General features: G+C 44.7%; 1 protein-coding gene across 1 annotated transcript in view; it reads right to left on the bottom strand.

Annotated features, from left to right (window-relative positions):
- The window catches only part of LOC141100190 (uncharacterized), a 46,780-nt gene extending 23,852 nt beyond the window's left edge, over positions 1 to 22,928 (bottom strand). The window contains exons 1-2 of the mRNA XM_073588502.1: positions 22,446 to 22,928; positions 11,070 to 11,198 (exon numbers count right to left, since the gene is read on the bottom strand). Coding sequence (XP_073444603.1) covers positions 11,070 to 11,153 — 84 coding nt within the window. The 5' untranslated portion in view covers positions 11,154 to 11,198; positions 22,446 to 22,928. The remainder of the gene's footprint in view (positions 1 to 11,069; positions 11,199 to 22,445) is intronic.
- Positions 22,929 to 23,588: the final 660 nt, after the last annotated feature.

Raw genomic sequence — 23,588 nt, 5'->3', positions numbered from 1 at the left:
GGGCAATAGACGGTACAATAGGGACAAACTGTAACGGAGTAACGATAGCCAAGTCAGGAGGTCAGAACCAGAAAAGACAATAGTGCCAAAACGAGAAACGGAGTAGAGTGAGGGAACAGACCAGGTCATACACGGGAAGCAAACAAGCAACGCAGAATACACGCACACCAGGGTCAGACACACCAGAACAACAGTATAGCTGACAGAGAACCCTGGTAAAGAGTGAGTATAAATACCCCTCTCAGATCCAGAAAGAGGCCAAGAACACTTAACCCTGTGAGTGCAGGGCAATAACCCTGTTCAAACCATGACAGTACATACCCCGACTCCACAGCACTGCCTCACTACTGAGCATGTACATACCCCGACCCCACAGCACTGTCTCACTACTGAGCATATACATAACCGGACCCCACAGCACTGCCTTACTACTGAGCATGTACATACCCCAACTCCACAGCACTGCCTAATTACTGAGCATATACATGCCCCAAAACCAGAGCACTACCTCACTACTGAGCATGTACATACCCCGACCCCACAGCACTGCCTAACTACTGAGCATATACATACCCTGACCCCACAGCATTGCCTCACTACTGAGGCGAAACACGCGTCGGGGTGGGTCGCAGTGGCAGATTCAAACGCGCATTCTGGTAATATATCCATTGCACTTTGTGCTGGCATTGTGATCGTTTTGATTCACTGCTTTTACCTCTTATTGGTCTGGTGTCCAGGCACTACTGCTTTAGGAAGATTATGCATTGTAGGCATTGTTATTATTATTGGACTATAGATAATGATTGTGATAGGTCAGTGGCTATTATTCAATACGGATATCTGATGTATCAGTAAGCAGCTTTTTTATTGAGTCAGTGTGGTTACTGCCTGCGACTTCTAGAATGAAAGGCACTTTATGTCTTTTTATGTAATGTGATAATTTAAATAAAATTTTCTTATATTTTTTCTACATTCCTTGTGCCATTAATTTATTTTTTGGCATTGATGTATTACGAATGTGACCTGTTGTGTTATTTAGGTTAAGAGGACTAATATGTATGCCTGAGCATGTACATACCCTGACCCCACAGCACTGCCTCACTACTCAGCATGTACATACCCCGACTCCACAGCACTGCCTAACTACTCAGCATGTACATGCCCCGAACCCACAGCACTACCTCACTACTGAGCATGTACATTCCCTGAACCCACAGCACTACCTCACTACTGAGCATGTACATGCCCCGAACCTACAGCACTACCTCACTACTAAGCATGTACATACCCCGACCCACAGTACTGCCTCACTATTGAGCATATAGATACCGACCCCACAGCTCTGCCTCACTACTGAGCATGAACATACCTTGACCCCACAGACCTGCCTCACTACTGAGCATGTACATACCCCGACCCCACAGCCCTGCCTAACTACTGAGCATGTACATACCCCGACCCCACAGCACTGCCTCACTACTGAGCATGTACATACCCCGACCACACAGCACTGTCTCACTACTGAGCATATACATACCCGGACACCACAGCAGTGCCTTACTACTGAGCATGTACATGCCCCAAAACCACAGCACTACCTCACTACTGAGCATGTACATACCCCGACCCCACAGCCCTGCTTAACTACTAAGCATGTACATACCCCGACCCCACAGCACTGCCTCACTACTGAGCATGTACATACCCCGACCACACAGCACTGTCTCACTACTGAGCATATACATACCCGGACACCACAGCACTGCCTTACTACTGAGCATGTACATGCCCCAAAACCACAGCACTACCTCACTACTGAGCATGTACATACCCCGACCACACAGCACTGTCTCACTATTGAGCATATACATACCCGGACACCACAGCACTACCTCACTACTGAGCATGTACATGCCCCGAACCTACAGCACTACCTCACTACTGAGCATGTACATACCACGACCCACAGTACTGCCTCACTATTGAGCATATACATACCGACCCCACAGCTCTGCCTCACTACTGAGCATGAACATACCTTGACCCCACAGACCTGCCTCACTACTGAGCATGTACATACCCCGACCCCACAGCCCTGCCTAACTACTGAGCATGTACAAACCCCGACCACACAGCACTGTCTCACTACTGAGCATATACATACCCGGACACCACAGCACTGCCTCACTACTGAGCATATACATACCCGGACACCACAGCACTGCCTCACTACTGAGCATATACATACCCGGACACCACAGCACTGCCTTACTACTGAGCATGTACATGCCCCAAAACCACAGAACTACCTCACTACTGAGCATGTACATACCCCGACCCCACAGCCCTGCTTAACTACTAAGCATGTACATACCCCGACCCCACAGCACTGCCTCACTACTGAGCATGTACATACCCAGACCACACAGCACTGTCTCACTACTGAGCATATACATACCCGGACACCACAGCACTGCCTTACTACTGAGCATGTACATGCCCCAAAACCACAGCACTACCTCACTACTGAGCATGTACATACCCCGACCACACAGCACTGTCTCACTATTGAGCATATACATACCCGGACACCACAGCACTGCCTTACTACTGAGCATGTACATGCCCCAAAACCACAGAACTACCTCACTACTGAGCATGTACATACCCCGACCACACAGCACTGCCTCACTACTGAGCATGTACATACCCCGACCCCACAGGACTGTCTCACTACTGAGCATGTACATACCCCGACTCCACAGCACTGCCTCACTACTGAGCATGTACATACCCCGACCCCACAGCACTGTCTCACTACTGAGCATGTACATACCCCGACTCCACAACACTGCCTCACTACTGAGCATGTACATACCCCGACCCCACAGCACTGCCTAACTACTGAGCATGTACATGCCCCTAAACCACAGTACTGCCTCACTATTGAGCATATACATAACGACCCCACAGCACTGCTTCACTACTGAGCATGAACATACCTTGACCCCACAGACCTGCCTCACTACTGAGCATGTACATACCCTGACCCCACAGCACTGCCTCACTACTGAGCATGTACATGCCCCAACTCCACAGCACTGCCTCACTACTGAGCATGTACATGCCCCAACTCCACAGCACTGGTCACTACTGAGCATGTACATACCCCGACCCCACAGCACTGCCTCACTACTGAGCATGTACATACCCCGACCCCACAGCACTGCCTCACTACTGAGCATGTACATGCCCCAACTCCACAGCACTGGTCACTACTGAGCATGTACATAAAGTGCAGCAAAGATTCATCTCAACTAAAAGCAGAGATCCTTAGATCAGGAACACAACATACATTTATAGGATAGTTCATAACTTTCACAAATTGTTATGAAAATATTTACAGCACACCCTGCATTGTACTACTGTACCCAATTTTTTTTAATAGATTTTAGAAGTCAATCCATTTTATACAGACCCCGACTCCACAGCCCTGATTCAGAGGCAGTCAAATGTTACATACCTCTTTAATCATCCTACCCACATTGTCCCATAATACAGGGTGGGCCATTTATATGGATGCACCTAAATAAAATGGGAATGGTTGGTGATATAAATTTGTGGCACATTAGTATATGGGAGGGGGAAAACATTTCAAGATGGGTGGTGACCATGGCGGCCACTTTGAAGTCGGCCATTTTGGATCCAACTTTATTTTTCCAATGGGAAGAGGGTCATGTGACACATCAAACCTATTGAGAATTTCACAAGAAAAACAATGGTGTGCTTGCTTTTACCGTAACTTTATTCTTTCATGATTTACAAGTTTCTCTTTGTTTACAGCCATTGACATGTCGCAGAGGATAATACGTGAGGAGCGGATATAAATTGTGTAGATGTCTGGTGAACGCAGTACCCGGGTTTTTGCAGCAGATTTCAATGCAAGACACCCTACGCAAGAAAACTGTCACCATTCCCATTTTATTTAGGTGTATCCATATAAATGGCCCACCCAAAAAAGTTTGCCTCATCACTGAACATAATGTTCTGTGTAAACATTAATAGACAACTTTCCAAGGGATTTCAAAATACATTCCCATTCTCTTCAGGGGAAATATGCCCTATATCCCTTTCCCATCTTGACCTGATCAAAGCCATAGGATCCCCTAAAATGTTGGATAGCAAATATTTGTACATTAATGAAATCAAACTTCTAGTTGCTTTTGCTTGTACAACATAGTCCAGAAGCCCATTGGATGAAATAGTGAGATCCATACACTCTTAGACCCTTATTCGTGCCTTAACTGAACATATTTGCAGAAGTCAGAGTTTCGGAACTGGAACGTCCATTTTAGGTGATCAAACGTACAGAAGTGTCCATCCAAATATAACTGATATATAGTAAATATTTCAGTCCTCTTTTACTCCATTCTTTAAATCCTTCCAGATGACAGAGCTCCCTCAAGCTTGGATTATTCCATATAGGAGTATATTTAGAATAGTTGCATATATCCCACAGATTTTTACAAGGTCTACTACATTTTATGTATAAGAGCAAGGGTCGGGGCATTACTACTGGATTTGGCGTTGAGTATATTTAACTCTAGAATTCCAAAATATTATCCCCACCCCCCCAGGTATTTAAGTACCACAGCCCCTGCCCCCATAGTCTTCTCCAATGCCCACCTCCTGAAATGTTGGCACTCAGTGGTCAGAAAATACCCCCATGCATTAAGAAGGGTTAAACCACCCTTATCTTTGGGCACCTTTATTTTAGGGACGCCCTTTGTCCAGACCGGAAGATATTATGAGTCTTTTAAACCAGTACTTTGGGATCAAAACAAGAGAATTATGTAAAAGTATAGAGTACAGAGGGCTTGGGGCACATTTTCAAGAAATGTGTTCTGCAAAGGGCAGAGAGGGGTAGTTTCCCCTACGCTCCAACTTTATTTCTTTAATTAACTTCCAGAGGATTCAGGTTTAAATGGATGAAGTCATTATCCTCGCTGGTAACATAAATGCCAGGTATTTGAGATTTTGCACCATCGGGATTGCTACAGACTCATTTGGTCAAAAGATGTACATTATTATCTAGGCCGAGAAAAAACGACTTCAAACAATTAATATTTAGGCCAAAAAAGGTCCTAAATTTTTAAATGGTATCCATTGTTAATGGAAGAGAGATATTCAAATTATCAACAAGAATTCTGCAGGGTGATCTGTTCCTCTTTGCCACTATATTTCAAGCCCGTAATACCCAGGTGTGGTTTTATTGCAATAATAATAGAGGACAGCCTTGTATTGTTCCCCTAAAAGATCAAAACTCTCCAACATATCTCTGTTGGCTCTTATTCTAACTGTCGAGGTTTTGCACTGTAGCATTACCCATTTGATAAAATTAGGCCCAAATCCAATTTCCCTTCGCACTGCCCTCATACAGTTCTGGCAAAAATTAAGAGACCACTGCACAGTTTTATAAAAATCAGCTTCTCTACATGTCTGACATCCATTCCATTCCAAAGTAGGTTGAATTCCAACCAGAGTGCACCTCATTCTATTTAATGTGTTTCTGATTAGGTGATCACCTGAACCAAAACTTATTTAACGAAGGAAAGTATAAAAAACCCTGCTGTGGTGTTCACAATCCTCTTGCCATAGGACAAGCTGGATGGCAAAACAGGTGCAATATCCCAAAAGTAATAGGAATGAAAAAATAACTTTTAACCATGCCAAAGGAGTTGAAAAGAAAAGTCTTGAGTGAGGAAAAGAAGGGCTCAATTCTGTCTTTACTAACAGTGGGATACAGTGAGTGTCATGTTGCCTCCATCCTTAAAATTTCTAAAACGGCAGTCCATTACAACAAGGTCAAGCAGCAGATATTGGGGACAACAAAGCTACAGACCGGCAGAGGGCGAAAACGACTCTCCACTGACATGGATGACCGTCATCTTATTAAAATGTCACTCAGCAACCGCAAGATGACATCAAGTGACCTACAAAAGGAATGGCAAATGGCAGCTGGGGTGAAGTGCACAGCAAGAACAGTTCGTAACAGGCTCCTAGAGGCAGGGCGGCTCAGGTCATGTAAAGCTAGAAAAAAAGCCTTTCATCAATGAGAAGCAAAGGAGAGCCAGGCTGAAGTTTGCCAAAGACCATAAGGATTGGACCATAGAGGACTGGAGTAAGGTAATCTTCACCGATGAGTCTAATTTTCAGCTTTGTCCAACACCTGGTCGTCTAATGGTTAGACGGAGACCTGGAGAGGCGCACAAGCCACAGTATCTTGCACCCACTATGAAATTTGGTGGAGGATCGGCGATGATCTGGGGATGCTTCAGCAAGCATGGAATTGGGCAGGTTAATCTTTGCGAGGGACATATGAATCAATCCACATACAAGGTTATCCTGGAAAAAACATTTGAAGCCTTTGGCTCAGGCAATGTTCCCCAACTCTGAGGACTGGCTTTTCCAGCAGGACAATGCGCCAACACACAGCTAGGTCAATCAATGTGTGGATGAAGGACCACCACATCAAATCCCTGTCACGGCCAGCCCAATCTCTAGACCTGAACCCCATTGGAAACCTCTGGAATGTAATCAAGAGGAAGATGGATAGTCACAAGCCATCAAATAAAGAAGAACTGCTTAAATTTTTGTACCAGGAGTGGCATAAGGTCACCCAAAAGCAGTGTGAAAGACTGGTGGAAAGCATGCCAAGACGCATGGAAGCTGTGATTAAAAATCATGGTTATTCCACAAAATATTGATTTCTGAACTTTTCCTGAGTTAAAACATTAGTATTGTTGTTACTAAATGATTGTGAACTTGTTTTCTAGCATTATTTGAGGTCTGCAAGCACTGGATTTTTTTGGTCTTTTGACCATTTCCCATTTTCTGAAAATAAATACAAAACTTAGTGCTTGGAAATTCGAAGACATGTTGTCAGTAGTTTATAGAATAAAAGAGCAATTTACATTTTACTCAAAAACATACCTATAAAGAGAAAAATCAGACAAACTGAAAATTTTGCAGTGGTCTCTTAATTTTTGCCAGAGCTGTACATTTCAACTGCACACTATCAAAAGCCTTTGTGGCCTCCAAGAAGAGAACAGCATTATTCTTGGGATAAGGCTGCACTGCTTGCAAATTCAAAAATAGCTTTCGTAAGTAATGGCAGCCAACTTTGATGGCATGAAGCCAGCTTGATTTGGGTGTATTAACGTCATCACAGAGCTCAATATATTTGACAGGATTATTGCCAGAATATTGACATCAGACGTTAGTAGTGAAATAGGTCTGGATGATTCTGGTAGTTCCTCATCTTTCTCTTCCTTTGGCAAGACAACTATTATAGCGTCATATATTGATCTTGGTAGTGTCCCCTCAGCAAATGCATCATTAACCATTTCCAAATAGTGTGGTAAAAGCTCCACCTAAAATCTAAAATATTTTAAAAATCTCTACTGAAAGCCATCAGATCCAAGGGCTTTACCATTTGACATTTCCCCTACCGTTCGTTGACTCTTCTCCAAGGAAATCAACAAATCCCTTAGGCTAGTTCCACACTAGCGTTACCAAGCACAGTGCAGGGCCGCCGCTAAGCTCCGCCACGGCCGTGCCCCCTCTGTCAGCAGCTCCTCTGGGCGCATGACGCTGCATGCGACTAGCGTACCCTATATTTAGCGTTGGGTACGCTGGCCGTGCGCTGGTATGGTTTTGCCGGCGCATGCGCCCTTTTTGCGCTGCGCCGACGCGCGCCAAACGCACTCTGTTGCATTTTTGTGCGCTTGGCGCAGCACAAAAAGGGCGTATGCGCCGGCAAAACCATGCTGCGCTTGGTAACGCTAGTGTGAAACTAGCCTAAAAAAAAATCTCTGTTGCCTTCTCCCAAAGTTGGAAGTTTAATCCCAATAGTGCTTCTCCTGAGTACTTGGCCCCAGATGAATACTAATTGGTAAAAACTATGTAATGTCTATAAAATTGCAGGAGTTTTGGTGTTAATGCCGAAACAGAATTGATATCAAAGAATTCCCTAAGTTTCTCTCTAATGGTAGTGCAATTAATAATTTTAAACAGAATGGATTAAAGAAGTCCACTACCTGGACAACTTCTTCTCATGCCCCTCTCTTGGTCCCCATAAAATAATAAACCTTATACTCACCTTCAATGCCAGTGCTGTTCATGCGGTGTCGGCACTCCGTCTTCTGCGCTGTTGTGACAAGTGACGACGGCGTCCAATCAGCGTTGGTGTCACTGCCCCACCTCCTGTTGAATTGAGCAGGAAAAGGAAGTCCGGGATCAGCTGCAGCTCAACTTCCTCTTCATGTTCAAATTGTCATAAGGCGGGGACAGCGCTGATTAGGGGCCATTGTCAAAATAACCACACGTGAGCCACGGGAGAACGAGTGCTGACCCCCTTGGGAACGGCACCAGAGGTGAGTATAGGCTTTATTACTTTATCGGTGCCAAACATTTTGATCAAGAAGGGGTTGTCCTGGTAGCGGACAACTCCTTTAAGTTTCCAACCTATTGAATACTTACATATTAACGGTGCCACCTGCACCTATAGCCAGAGCGTAGAATGATCCATTAGAGATCTAGGAAGATATTCAATTTTAGATATTAAACGGGAACCAACTGTCACTTGGATTTTTTTGCTGCTTTTTAGTACATGGTAAAGGTAAATGGTAAGTCATGGTAAAACCAATGGTGTCGTTCAAAAGTACAACTTGTCCGGCAAAAAACAAGCCCTCACATGGCCATATTGACGGAAAAATAAAAAAGTTATGGCTCTGCTCTGAGAAGAAGGGGAGCAAAAAACGAAAACTGAAAAAGTTTCCGTCATGGAGGGGTTAATATGGTACCTGAGCCCTTGAAGTGCAGGATATTTGTCAAAATAGGCCTGGGGGGGGGGGTCTGCCCATTGGGACCAGTCTCAACTGGACCCTGTGAGCGCTCTCCACAGCAAACAAAGGAGAGAGAGGATATCTTTGCCAAGATATGAAGTAAACAATTAAAACAAAAAAAAAACAACGTCATTCCCCTCAAGACTTTTCTGGAACCCTCACCAGCCTAATATTATTGCGTCTCTGACAATTTTCCAGATCATCAGCCTTAGCAATCAGTGCTGCGACTGTATAACTCTGCGGACTGGCGGGAGAGCGTCTTCCAACTCACTAACTCTGCTTTCCACTGCTGTGGTGCGTTCGGCCCCTTTCTACACATCATGACGTATTACAGAAATAGATTCTTGTATACGGCCACCTTGTCCCATCAGTGTATTGAGCGTAAAGTTACATTTATTAAATGCATTGAGGACATCTGCGACGGAAGGGGGACCCTCTGGGAAGACTCTTCAAGGGTACAACTTTTACCTTTAGGAGCTGCAGTAGATCCATTATGCCTTTGAGGCATTGGCCTTAGCTCAGGGCACTCAGTCTTCTCCTCCAGAGATAATGCCATAAATCGAGACCTTTCACCAGATGTTTCCCTGTGGGGGAGGCTCTGACCTCTTGAGCGGCAGTGCAGGCGGCAAATTGGATTTCGGCCAGCGCCACGTCTTCATCCCTCTCTTGATTTTAAAGTGCATCATGACACCGCCAAGGCCCGGAAAACAGCTCCCTGTCATTCAGGCACTTTGAAGAAGTGGGTGAGTCAAGCGCTGGTCTGTTCTTTTGCCTCCAAATGGATCATTCAGGATGAAGCGCCGCGGGAGCTCAGAGAACGCACGTTTCACCACATACACAGCGTGGCCATGCCATGTTTTAATGATTATTAACACTCTACAATATAATTGTGCAAAAGAGCTGTGCTACCATCATTACCAGTGGGTGATGGATGCAAATTAGCCCTTAGATGTCACAGATGATAGAGATCGTAGCATGTAAGCTGTGAAATGATGGAAGGAGCTGTCACCGCATTGGTGACTCTGCAAAAAGCCTAACACAGCCCAACAAGAACCATGTATCTGCTTATCAGGCCTTGGGACAGAAAAAAAGAAAAGGTTTGACATAAAAGTCTCAGCCACTATGTGACGGCAGACTTATGAGTCCTCAAAGTGCGCTCTGTCAGGAATCCCCGGTTCTGGTGGAGAGACCGGGCATTTATGTGATCCCAAGACTGTGATATGCATATTTCTGGCCACATTCCAACTAGACATGCACAGCATCACTCAATTCACTTGTATTGAATGAAAGCGTGCACGTCTAGTTGGAATGTGGCTGAGAGTATGCATATCACATACTTGCAGCCATATGACTGTCCTCTCCTGGCAACAGAGAATCCCAAAAGCGCACGCAATGAGGATTCACAAGTCTGCAGTCACACATAGACTTCAGATTTTCGTGTCAAAACTGGATATCACCTTTAAGTGCTCTGGGCCTCTACCCCCTAAGGTTGTTTCCCTTTTGAAAGCTCATTGTCTGGTGGCTGAAGTCACATAATGAGCTATTAATCAAGCTAAATAGGTTGGTGGTGGGCAAACCACCTAGAAAGGCAAAAGCTTATAAAGTGCTCTGTCACACCTTGAGAACTTGAGGCCTCATTTGAATTTAAATAAAAATGCTAATTTCTTTGGAATGCAGCAACAGATAGAAAGTATAAAAGGTGTCCATGGATTTAGCTTTAATGTGTTTGGGGAGGGTGGGGTGTCTTACCCTTTAAAGAATAAGAAAATAATTAGTAGACAGCAGCAAAAAAAAGAAAAGTTAACACTTTATATTTCTAGCTTCTCCCCTCAAAAAGGTCATAAATAAGATATAGGTACTACCAACAAGGATAACTAGTGCCTCAGAAAACAATGCCTCATAAGGATATAACAATAGTAAGTATAAAAAAAAATAAAATAGAATCTTGTAGATTGTGAGCCTTCGCAGGCAGGGTCCTCTCTCCTCCTGTACCAGTTATAACTTGTATTGTTTAACATTATTGTACTTGTTTATATTATGTATACCCCTCCTTACATGTAAAGCGCCATGGAATAAATGGCGCTATAACAATAAATAATAATAATAATCTATTTCCTAACGACAAAAATAGGCAAGGCATCTGACATTCTCAAAACCCCTCACCTCTCCAATTAGAAGACAGATAATCTCCAGGGTCAGGTTCAATATCTTGTCGTTCGTCCTATGCCCATCCGTGTCCATCCTCATTGTTTTGAGGAGGAAACTGAGAACAAGACCTCACCAGGAAAGGTTCTGTGTAGTAAAAAAAACAAATAATAATAATTAGGTTGCCCATAACCTGTAATAAAGTATAATCACTGAATGTGAATAATGATATAACATTCATGAGACGTACAGTCTAATCCCAATGCAGCTCCTATGCATTACAATTTATTTACTTGATTATAAGGCACTATTAAAGGGGATCTGTCACCCCATTTTTCGACTATCAGCTGCTAGCACTGACATCAGGGGCTTATCTACAGCATTCTGTAATGCTGTAGATAAGCCCCGATGTAACCTGAAAGATAAGAAAAACTAGTTAGATTATACTCACCGAAGGGGCGGTCTGGCTCCGGCGCAGGCGCACTGCAGTATTCTCCTCTGCCCTCAACAAGGCAGAGCAGTGCGCCTGCACCGGAGCAACGACAGGCAGCAAAGAAGAGGACGTCACCGTTAGAAGATGGGAGGCGCCGGACCGCAACACCCATCGGACCGGACCGAATGCCAGCGTGAGTATAATCTAACTCTTTTTTCTTATCTTTCAGGGTACATCGGGGTCTTATCTACAGCATTACAGAATGCTGTAGAAAAGCCCCTGATGGCGGTGCTGGCAGCTCAGCCGAAAAATGGAGTGACAGATTCCCTTTAATTCCACAGCACTGATGAAGAGAGTCACATTCCCACCACTAAGGCCCCAGGAGAGGGTCCAGGATGATGCTCGGTAGACAGCAGGTCAGTGAACATTACTCTGTGTGTGACGTCCAACCCTTGATAGTGAATGCTTTCTCCAGCAGGTATAGTGGGTAAAATAAGTATTTGATACGCTGCTGATTTTGCAAGTTTTCCCACCTACAAAGAATGGAGAGGTCTGTAATTTTTATGGTAGGTACATTTCAACTGTGAGAGACAAAATCTAAAAATAAAAAAAAAAACAAAACAGAAAATCACACTGCATCATTTTTAAATATTTAAAATGCATTTTATTGCATGAAATGAGTATTTGATCACCTACCAACCAGCAAGAATTCTGGCTCTCACAGACCTGTTAGTTTTTCTTTAAAAAGCCCTCCTACTCTGCACTCATTGCCTACATTAAATGTGTGTTTTAACTTGTTACCTGTATAAAAGACACCTGTCACACTCCAGACTCAATCACACTCCAACCTCTCCACCATGACCAAGACCAAAGAGATGTCTAAGAACAAAAGGGAAAATTTTTTAGACATGCACGAGGCTGGGATGGGCTACAGGACAATAGGCAAGCGGCTTGGTGAGAAGGCAACAATTGTTGGCACAATTATTAGAAAATGGCAGAAACACAAGATGACTGGCAATTCTCCTCGGTCTGGGGCTCCATGCAAGATCTCGCCTTGTGGGGTAAGGAGGATTCTGAGAAAGGTCAGGGATCAGTCCAAAACTACACGTGACGTTCTGGTGAATGACCTGAAGAGAGCTTGGACCACAGAATCAAACATTACCGTTAGTAATAAACTACGCCGTCGTGGATTAAAATCCTACAGGGCACGCAAGGTCCCCTTGCTCACACCAGCACATGTCCAGGCCCGTTTGAAGTTCGCCAATGAGCATCTGGATGATCCAGAGGAGGCATGGGAGAAGGTCATGTGGTCAGATAAGACCAAAAATTGAATTTTTTGGTATCAGCTCCATTCACCGTGTTTGGAGGAAGAAAAAGGATGAGTACAACCCCAAGAACACCATCCCAACCGTGAAGCATGGTGGGGAAACAGACTTGGGGGGTGCCTTTCTGTCAAGGAGACAGAACAGCTGCACTGTAGTGAAGGGAGAATGGATGGGGTCACGTATCGCAAGATTTTGGCCAACAACCTCCTTTCCTCAGTAAAAGCACTAGATAGGTTGTGGCGGGGTCTTCCAGAATGACAATTACTCGAAAAACACACAGCCAGGACAATTAATCAATAGCTCCATAAAAAAGCAGACCTGAACCCAATAGAAAATATTTTGGAGGGAGCTCAAACTCAATGTTGCCCAGCGACAGCCCCAAAACCTGAAAAATCTGGAGAAGATCTGTATGGAGGAGTGAGCCAGAATCACTGCTGCAGTGTGTGCAAACTTGGTGAAGAACTACAGGAAACGTCTGACCTCTGTAATTAAAAAACAAAGGTTTCTGTATCAAATATTAAGTTCTGTTTTTCTATTGTATCAAATACTTAGTTCATGCAAAAAAATGCAAATTAATTACGTAAAAATCAAACATTGTGATTTTCTGTTTTTTAATTTTATTCTCTGTCTCTCACAATTGAAGCGTACCTACGATAAAAATTACAGACCTCTCCATTCTTTGTAGGTGGAAAAACTTGCAAAATCGGCAGTGTATCAAACACTTATTTTCCCCAACAGTAGGTCTACATACACACCTTTACAAATTATATATGTCATTTTTTTACATTTTAAAAATTACAAAACGGAAAATGGGCTAAAGCAAAACTTTTGGCACCCTGCATGATTAGTACACCCTTGAGACAGCAGTGAAACAATATACAAAACGCAGGTTGGGGATTCTAGCTTCACAAGATATGGCCTTCCCAAAACCCTGTGCATTTTTTCTACTAGGCAGCCAACCCCACCATGGTCTGGTAGGTGTGGGGTGGTTGTTTTTTATCAGTAGTCTGCACCTGTGCTGCTCCTTGCCTTTATTAGTGGAGGCCGGCTGCATCCTGCTATATGTGCATTTGGCATCAGACAGGGTTTTGGGAGGGCCATATCTTGTGGTATGAGTTTTTTTGAATTTTTTCTATGTTAGCTGTTTGGATTCTAACATCCGGCCGGGGCCTCCAATAGTTCTGCTACTCCTGTGGTAAGCTTGCTCTGAACAGTACTATTTCATGTTACCTAACTATAATTTATGATCTTTATATACTTTTTTTTTTTTTTATCATAAAGGTTTTTATTGAGTTTTCAGAAAAAATACAAACTTCTCATACAAAAACATCAAGAACAGGAGCAATGAGTAGCAAGAGGTGGAATAACCTCGAGCCATTATTAGAATATCAATCTGGGACATTAAATACCCCTTCCAACAACTTGAACATAGAAGCGGGGAGAGGGGGGGGGGGAGGGGGAAGGGGAAGCAGCTCTACATGCATGGCATTCTTAGGCACAATCAATTTATTTATGGTGTAGGTGTCTGTATCTGGGGGAGGGCCGTTACATAAAGGGAAGTGGCCCACGGATGCCATTGTTTAAGTCTCACCGTTCTCTTCTCTAGATTGGGGGTCAAGTTGGTTTCGTATAGCCAGTGTAGGTTGGTCCTCTCAATTAGTTCTGTTTTTGTAGGGGGGCTCACCGACCTCCACTTGTATGCCACACAGTACCTGCCGGCTATGAGAATGTGAGAAATGATATTTTTTAAAAGATCCGGGATCCCATCTAGGCCAATGTGTAGCACCGCTAAGGTTGGGTTTGGGGAAAGACGGAGACTAGTAACCTCATGGATTAGATTGAACACCTCCTGCCAGAAGTTAGATAACTTAGGGCAAAACCACCACATATGACACAAGGTGCCCCTGTGGTTGCATCCCCTCCAGCACAAAGGTGACATATGTGGGGAAAAAGAAGCCAGTTTAGTAGGAGAGTTGTACCACCGCAGATGAACCTTTTTTAATTGCTCTATGTGATTGAGACATGAAGAGAATTTGTGGATCCATTTTGAGGCCGCGAACCATTCTTGCGACGGAAGCTGAGAGGCTAGATCTTTTTCCCATTTGAGCATATACGGCAATTGTTTGTCCGGTTCCGGGGAGTTTAGCAGGTTATGGATGTATGAAAGGCCTTTGATTTTGCTATTATGAAAGAATCTTTTAATTGCGGCGTGGTCGGCTGTTGTGGGAACCGGTAGGTGAGGAGCGGACTGAAGGAAGTGACGTATTTGAAAAAACTGGAATAAACTGTGTCGGGGGAGGTTACATTTAACACACATTTCTGAGTACGGGAGTAGGACGCCTTCTCTATAGAGATCTGCTAGGGTAATTGGACCTCCACGTGTCCAGGCGGCAAGATTCAAATTCGGAATGAAGGCTTCCAGCGATCTAAGGGGAAGGCTGGGACCTAGAGCCTGTGACACTGGCTTGCTCCATAAGGACCAAGCTTTCTTTAGAGCTGCTGTGGTGGGTAGAAGATCGCCGGGGGGCGAAGGGGTTAGGAGCAGGGAGTCTATGAATTGTTTAGGGGAGTGGGCCTGTGCCCAGGTGTACTCAATCTGTAACCATCTCAAGTCTGAATCATTCTTCCACCAATCTCGAGCCGGTTCCAGGATAGCAGCTCTGTGATATGTTAGAATATTAGGAATACCCATTCCTCCACCACTGAACAGGGCATGCATACATCTCAGGGCTATTCTAGGTTTTTTCCCAGCCCATATAAATTTACTCATTAGCGAATGAATTTTGGTGAGATACCGTTGCGGAATTGTTAGGGGCAGGCACCGAAGTAAGTAGATAATTTTTGGGAGACAGATCATTTTAAAAGTCTGCATTCTTGCCACCCAAGAGAGCGGGAGAAGAGAAAGGCGAGTAAGTTCTTTATCCAATGAGGTGTGCAGGGTCAGCAGATTTTTCCGGATCACGGAGTGTAGCGGGGCCAGTATAATACCCAGGTAGGGGATTCCCTCGTCTTCCCATTTGAAAGGGTAAAGATGAGAAAGAGTGGCTCTGGTAGAGGCTGGAAAGAAGAGCGGAAAAATTAAGGACTTGGTAATATTAAGCTTGTAATACGAGACTTGAGCGAAGGAGGACAGGATCTCCATTACGTGTTGTAGGGACACCTCTACATTAGTGCAAGATAAAATCACGTCATATGCATATAGACTGACCACATGATTTATACTCCCCACTCGAATCCCCGAGATCCGAGGGCATTCACGGATAGTCTGCGCCAGAGGCTCTATAGCAAGGGCATAGATGATAGGGGAGAGCGGACACCCATGGCGTGTCCCATTGGTTAATTCAAAACTCCGAGATATAAATCCGGATGCCAGAACTTTGGCGTTAGGGTTAGAGTACAGCGCCATTATGGCATTAAGTATGGGGCCTTTGAAACCAAACTTGGCCAGAACAGATTTCAGATATCCCCAGTGCACCCCGTCGAACGCCTTCTCTGCGTCCAGGGACAGGAATACACTGGGGATTTTCCTCCCCTCAGCCACCGCAATCAGATCCAGCATACGTCTCGTCCCATCTTTCGCCTGCCTCCCCGCCACAAACCCCACTTGATCCGGGGAAATCAGTGATGGAAGAACTTGATGTATTCTAGCTGAGATTATTTTGGCGTACAATTTTAAGTCGCAGTTTAGGAGGGATATTGGCCTGAAGTTTCCTGGTGAAATAGGGGGTTTTCCTGGTTTTGGCAGGGTAGTTATAATGGCCTCTAGATTATTTGGTGAAATATCTGCTGTGGCTCGCCAAGAGGAGAAAAGTCTCAGGAGGAAAGGAGACAGGGTTTCAGTGAATTGCCTATAATAGGAGTTAGTGAGGCCGTCTGGGCCTGGAGCTGAATTTCTTTTGGCTGTGGTCACCGCCTGGCGAACCTCTTCCAGAGAAAAAGGGGAATTTAGTTTCTCCAGCTGTACTGCAGATAACCGAGGAAGATTAATATTGTTTAAGAAGGAATTAATTGCCGTTTGGGTAGGCTTTGGGGCAGTGGGGTCATTTTTAAGGTTGTAGAGAGACTGGTAAAAGTCAGCGAATGCGTTGGCTATTTCCGTTGGGTTGCGTATTGTGGCATTAGAACCCGTCACGAGGTATTCAATTTTATTTTGCATTTCTCGTTTTTTAACCCTCCTGGCTAGTAAGGCACCCGCCCTGTCACCCATCACATAGTACCGCTGTTTGAGGGATCTTAAGTTTTTCTCATAGTCTGCCATCAACACCTGGCGGAGCTGTGTTCTTAGTTTCCTGAGTTCATCAGATGTCGACAAGTTTGGGGCAGATTTATTGTGGGCTTCCAAAAGTACTATGTGGGACAGTAGAGCTTTGTAAGTTGCCTGACGCCTCCTCTTCTCCCTAGTGGCAATTTTGATGAATGACCCCCTAATATAGGCCTTGTGTGCAGACCAAAGCGTTTCCTTTGTCACCTCCTTGTTATCATTAAAGTTAAAAAACTCTGCGAGGTCGGCCTGCAACGCCTCAGAGATTTGTCTACAGGCTAGGAGGGAGTCATTCATGCGCCACCGGGCAAAAACAGGCGTGCGGTTTTGCTCCTGAACTGTCAGGTATATGGGGGCGTGGTCCGACCAAGCTATAAGTCCAATTTTTGAATCTGAGCAATCCATAATAAGTGAGCTATCAACCAAAAAGTAGTCCAATCTGCTGTAAGAGGTGAACCGAGGCGAGAAGAATGTGTAGTCCCTCTCATTTGCATGTTGGTATCTCCATATATCATGGAGATGCCTTTCTGAAATTATTGTGCTCATCTCCTTCCTCTTTACAGCAGTATTGGAGCAATGCAGAGTGCTGGACATTACCATGTTAAAATCCCCGCAGATTATTTGCTTACCCTCTTTAACGGATGAAAGCTTGGAAAGAAACCTCCGCAAAAAGCTGATCTGACCAGAGTTGGGGGCGTAAACGGTTGCAATAGTATACTTAGATCCATTTATGGAGCAATTAATAATGGCGTATCTACCGTCAGGGTCTAAATGTTGTGAATGTAGTGTGAACGCAACAGTATTTTTTACACAAATGAATACTCCAGCCTTTTTTTTTTTTCCACAAGCCAGCAGTATGAAAGGAAATTTAGCATTATTTAACCTGTGCGAGTCCCCTTGGAGGAGATGAGACTCCTGACCACATATTACATCACATTTGGATTTAACCACTTCCCGCCAAAACATGGATCTCTTGGCTGGCGAGTTCAGACCCCTAACATTTATAGACATACAGTTCAGTACCATTGTACATGAAAAAAAAGTCTCTTGCCTAGAGCTGCAGGGGGAAAAGGAAGGTTAGGCAGGAAAGAGATAACACTAACAATATTGACATCACTAACATTACTGATGTAGGGAGCATCAGTCCACAAAGAAAAAAGCCCAAAAAAGGGGCCTGCGGTATGGTGGAAATTTACCGCCATGGGGGTTCAGGGTCCTGGTTGAACAGAACCAGCGGACCTTAAAAGTAGCAACTAAGTCTCAGCCGCGACTCAAACATATCACATAACTCACACGACGGACCAATCTTCATTCACTTTATCCTGTTGGGATGATCCTGTAGCTCTTGGAGATCTGGCCGGGAGATTTGCCAAGTTCCATGAGGATAGGAGCTTTGCCAACTGCTGTGGGGAATGGCAGGCGTGGGTATTTCCTGCTCGGAAAAGCAGGATCTTTACAGGGAAACCCCATCTATAGGATATAGCTTCATCCCTGAGAACTTTGGTATAAGGAGCAAATTCCCTCCTTTTTGCCAGGGTTCCTGCAGACAGATCTGGAAAAATGGACAGGTGCCGGAATTGCTCAGACAGAGGGGGTCTCTTTCTCAGGGCTTGCAGCAGGGCTTCTTTGGTCTTGTAAAAGTGCAGGCGAGCTAAAGTGTCCCGAGGGACATCAGCACTGAGGGATTTAGGCTTAGGGACTCTGTGTATTCTGTCCACCAGGAAATCAGTTGCAGTCAGGTCTGGGAGCAGCTCCTGCAGCAAGGAGCCCAGAAAACTCTGCAGCCCCTTGTCTGGTATGGCCTCTGGAATTCCTCTGATTCTTATATTATTTCGGCGGGACCTGTCCTCTAAATCCAAGACCTTGGTATGGAGCTTTTGCACTTGTTCCTCCAGTGCTGCATTGGCATCAATGAGGCTATTGTGTGACTTTGTCAGCTCCCCCATTTTAGATTCAATATGTGCTGTACGGCTGCCTATGGCAGTGATATCTCCCCTCAGCTCAGCCACCATATCTTTCCAATCCTGCTGCAGTGATGAGCGGAGGGCACTGAGCAGTTTCTGCATTGTACCTTTGGTAAGCGGTATATCTGCAGCGTCTGTGTCCAAGTCTGGGCCTGCTGTGGATCCCCTCCTGGATGAGCGTGAGGAAGCTGTGGAGGAGGATGCTGCCGCCATTTTCCCTCGCCCCGTGCTGGAGAAGAAGTCTGTAACTTTCGCCGGGGACGGCTTCTTCTGGGATTTTCCCCTTGGCATGCTACGATCCTGGATACCTCCGCAGCACTCCCCCCCCCGTGTGCAGAGAGATTGGTGCCGCTGGCGAGCCGCAATGAGCCGATTAGGAGTCGAAGTGGCTGGAGCTCAGCAGCTAAGTGACCGATGCCATTAGCAAGCAGGCCACGCCCCCTTTATATACTTTTGAGAGAGGGCTTTGCTCCACTTTACTTACTAACTCAATCTAGACTGTTGGCGTGCACCATTTGTCTTTTTCTGTCCTACTTGCACTTTATGTGTTGCTGCACGATTTATAATATATTTTTATTTAAACTATAAAATCTTTTTTAACCGTACTACTCCTTTTCCTCCTTTATTCTTAAGATTAGTACCTAGTAGCACCCCCTTCTCAAAGTATCACAGCTTGTAAATGTTTTTTGTAGCCGGACAAGAGGCTTTCAATCCTTGTTTGAGGGATTGTCATCCATTCTTCCTTGGAGAATTGTCCAAGTTCTGTGAGATTCCTGGGTCATCTTGCATGCACTGCTATTTTGAGTTCTAGCCACAGATTTTCAATGATACGCAGATCAGTGGACTGTGAGGGCCATTGTAAAACGTTTATCTTGTGCCTTTTCATGTAGTCTGTGATGTGTATTTAGGATCATTATCCATTTGTAGAAGTCATCCTTTTTTCAAACTTCTTTTTTTTTTTTTTTTTACAGACGGTGTTATGTTTGCATCAAGAATTTGTTGAAATTTCATGGAATCCATTCTTCCTTCTATCGTGAAATGGCTGCAACGCAACCCCAAAGCATGACTGATTTACATCCATGCTTAATGGTTATCAAGATGTTCTTTTCCTGTAGTTATGTGCCCTTATTACTCCACATATATCTTTGATCATTGTGGCTAAAAAGTTATATTTTAACATTGTCAGTCCAAGGACTTGTTTCTAAAATGCATCAGGCTTGTTTAGATGTTCTTTTGCATACTTTTGACTCTGAATTTTATGATGAGGACACAGAAGAGGTTTTCTTCTGAAGACTGTTCCATACAGTCAAGTGGGGGTTCTGGTTTACCTCTCTAGTAAACCTATGAACAGCTCTCACTGAAATTTTGCTTGATCTTCCAGACCTTATCTTGACCCCTACTGTTCCAGTTAACTGACATTTATTAATTACCGTACATTTAGAACTGAGGAAAGGGTAACTTGAAAACACTTTACTATCTTCTTGTAGCCTTCTCCTGCTTTGTGAGCCTCCACCATTTCCATTTTCAGAGTGCTAGGCGGCCGCTTAGAAGAACCCATGGCTGCTGTTTTTTAGCCCAAGGTTAGAGAAGGCTGGGTTTCATAAAGCTGGGAAATTTCCATCACCTGGCCTTTCCTAATGGTGATCGTGAACAAGCCATAACCCTAACAGGCTCATTAAGTTCTGAAACCTTGGTCAAAGTTATCTGAGCACACAAATCTCCACAGGTGCCCAAACTTTTGCATCGCGACATTTTTCTTTACAAAATATTTAAAATGTAAAAGATAAATTTTTTTTTGCATAAAACACAAAGGAAATGTGTCATCTTTAGGCCTTTTAGAGATCATTTCATCTTCAACTTCCTTAACTGTTCACAATAACAGTAATTTTGACCAGGGGTGTCAAACTTTTACATGTCACTGTACATATATATCTTTTAAAACACCCTTTTTTTTTACCACTAAGCCAAAATAAATAATATTTATAAATTGCTAAAAGTCCATCCTATCAAAATACAACATTTGTAAATCCATACGGTAAACGCCACAGAAAAGATATAAAAAGAGCAGAATTGCTATTTTGCAGTCATCTTACCCTCCAGTAAAAAAAAATGCAAACAATCGTATTTGTTTCGGTCACATACAAGCTAATAAAACTAAAGCTCACCCTGCAAAATAATCAAGCCCTCATACAATCTAGTGTTTGGTTTTGTTTTAGCCCTGGAGTGGTGGTACTAATGTACTGTAAGGTCCCTGCCCCTAGTCTCATACTTTTCAGCCCTTCCTGGCTCTGCTTGGGTTCCGAGTCGCCATCTTGTAACGGCGCCCCTGACTGACCGGCTGTGAATGTAAAGCTATGAGACCGTCACTCCGGCTCACCTACACTTAGATTACGTAGTGACTTCCCGCTCACCCTGAAAACACTAAAGTGATCCGGTAGGTCGCAAACTGCTGATGAAGAGAGAAGAAGAGGGCGGCTGGTGAGTAGAATACTAAGGTCAGGGAACGTAGAGGCACCACACTGCTGGTGTGGTGCTGTAACAGGAGGAAAAGAGCAAATATTTAGCTTTTTATAATCCATACAGTGGTGTGATACAGAATAGCGGCCCAGCCACTTTAAAGTGAATCTGACAGCAGAATTCACCCCAAACTATTTCTATCCACATGTAGCTGTTGCAAAGTCAAATCCAGCAATATCCACTTCCATTACCGACAGATCTGTATCTGAATCGATGCACAAATGAGGCTGAAGTGCTTTCTGTGTGCAGAAGCACTTCCCAAGCGCCTGTCGCTCCAGCTCTCTTTTGCGCATCCTCCTGCTCGACGGTGAAACGATTGGCCTTCGGGTAAAGGAGCTGTCAATCAAGCAAGAGGAGGCGGTGCTGGGTGAGGAATAGAGGCGGAGTGAAAGACACTTGTCAAGTGCTTCCACATGCCGGAAGCACATCAGCCTCATTTGCATATCGATTCCAACGCTATTACTCGGTAACAGACTGGGAATTTCTAGACTTTTTGTTTCCAAGAGCTGCATGTGCATATTAATAATTTGGTGGGGTGAGACCCTGCTGACATTCCCTTTAACACACTGTATGAAAATGCCAAACTTTATAGCAGAAACATGTTGCAAAGAAGTCATAAAAATGATTGCCGGGAACGTTGTACAGATCCATGACAACAGTTGGGGAAGCCGGCTCTGGCCAGCAAGACTGCCCACTGATATATTCTGCTCCATTTATGGCAGGAAGAGTCCTGTGCCTACAATATAGTAGGTAGGAGACAGCAGGGGATGCGGTGCAGTGTTGCAGGCAGCAGCTGCTTCTTCTTCTATACTAGTCTGTGGCTAATACAGAATATGGCACGGGATGGCCCAGCAGGCTCTGCATAAAACCGCAGCAACATCATTTGTGAATTACCTCTAGCTGCAGGTACCGGGCTCTCAGAAAAGGAACTGGAAGCAGCACGGAGGATAACCTAGAACAGACCTATAGTCATGAGTTTGTAGCCAATCAACAAAGGACCACAACAAAATGGCCGCCGTGCTCCGGTTCTGGGCGTTCTCTTCAGTAAATGAGCCTATATATATATAAATATAACGGTGAACTGCTGTTAACGACACGTCCCCTAATGTTTACCAGGTAAAAAATAGAGGAAAGTAGGGCTGAAAAATAAACGAGAAAGGGCAGATTTGTGGACTACAAGAAAATGAACGCAGTATTAAACTACAAATAGACGCTCTGTAGTCGAGGAACGGGATAAAAGAGGCTTGGAATGCAGAAACCGGAAGCGATGGAAGCAGCTTCCAAGGGAAAGAGGTGGAGCTATTTCCGTGTCAGTGTTTTTATGTAAGGTGGTTGTACCTAGAATGCATGGGTTCCTTCCACGTCCTGTCAGCAGCCCATACATTCTAGCGTCTACCATGGCTGTAAGGGCAGATATTGGTGGGGTCCTGTGAGAATTATAGGACTCGACGCTGCTGATATGGTACTGTGTGCGGTTATACAGGTGGATCGGACCTCTGCGGTTCTGTGTGCGGTTATACAGGTGGAGCGGACCTCTGCGGTTCTGTGTGCGGTTATACAGGTGGAGCGGACCTCTGCGGTTCTGTGTGCGGTTATACAGGTGGAGCGGACCTCTGCGGTTCTGTGTGCGGTTATACAGGTGGAGCGGACCTCTGCGGTTCTGTGTGCGGTTATACAGGTGGAGCGGACCTCTGCGGTTCTGTGTGCGGTTATACAGGTGGAGCGGTCCTCTGCGGTTCTGTGTGCGGTTATACAGGTGGAGCGGACCTCTGCGGTTCTGTGTGCGGTTATACGGGTGGAGCGGACCTCTGCGGTTCTGTGTACCGTTATACGGGTGGAGCGGACCTCTGTGGTTCTGTGTGCGGTTATACAGGTGAAACAGATCTCTGTGGTTCTGTGTGCGGTTATACAGGTGGAGCGGGCCTCTGCGGTTCTGTGTGCGGTTATACAGGTGGAGCGGACCTCTGTGGTTCTGTGTGCGGTTATACAGGTGGAGCGGACCTCTGTGGTTCTGTGTGCGGTTATACAAGTTGAGCG

The sequence above is a fragment of the Dendrobates tinctorius genome, unplaced genomic scaffold (assembly GCF_039654945.1).
Source record: "Dendrobates tinctorius isolate UK_male_01 unplaced genomic scaffold, ASM3965494v1 ptg000103l, whole genome shotgun sequence".
Taxonomy (NCBI): domain Eukaryota; kingdom Metazoa; phylum Chordata; class Amphibia; order Anura; family Dendrobatidae; genus Dendrobates; species Dendrobates tinctorius.
Note: the sequence above shows the minus strand (reverse complement) of the source record. Positions and strands in the feature narration are given on the sequence as shown.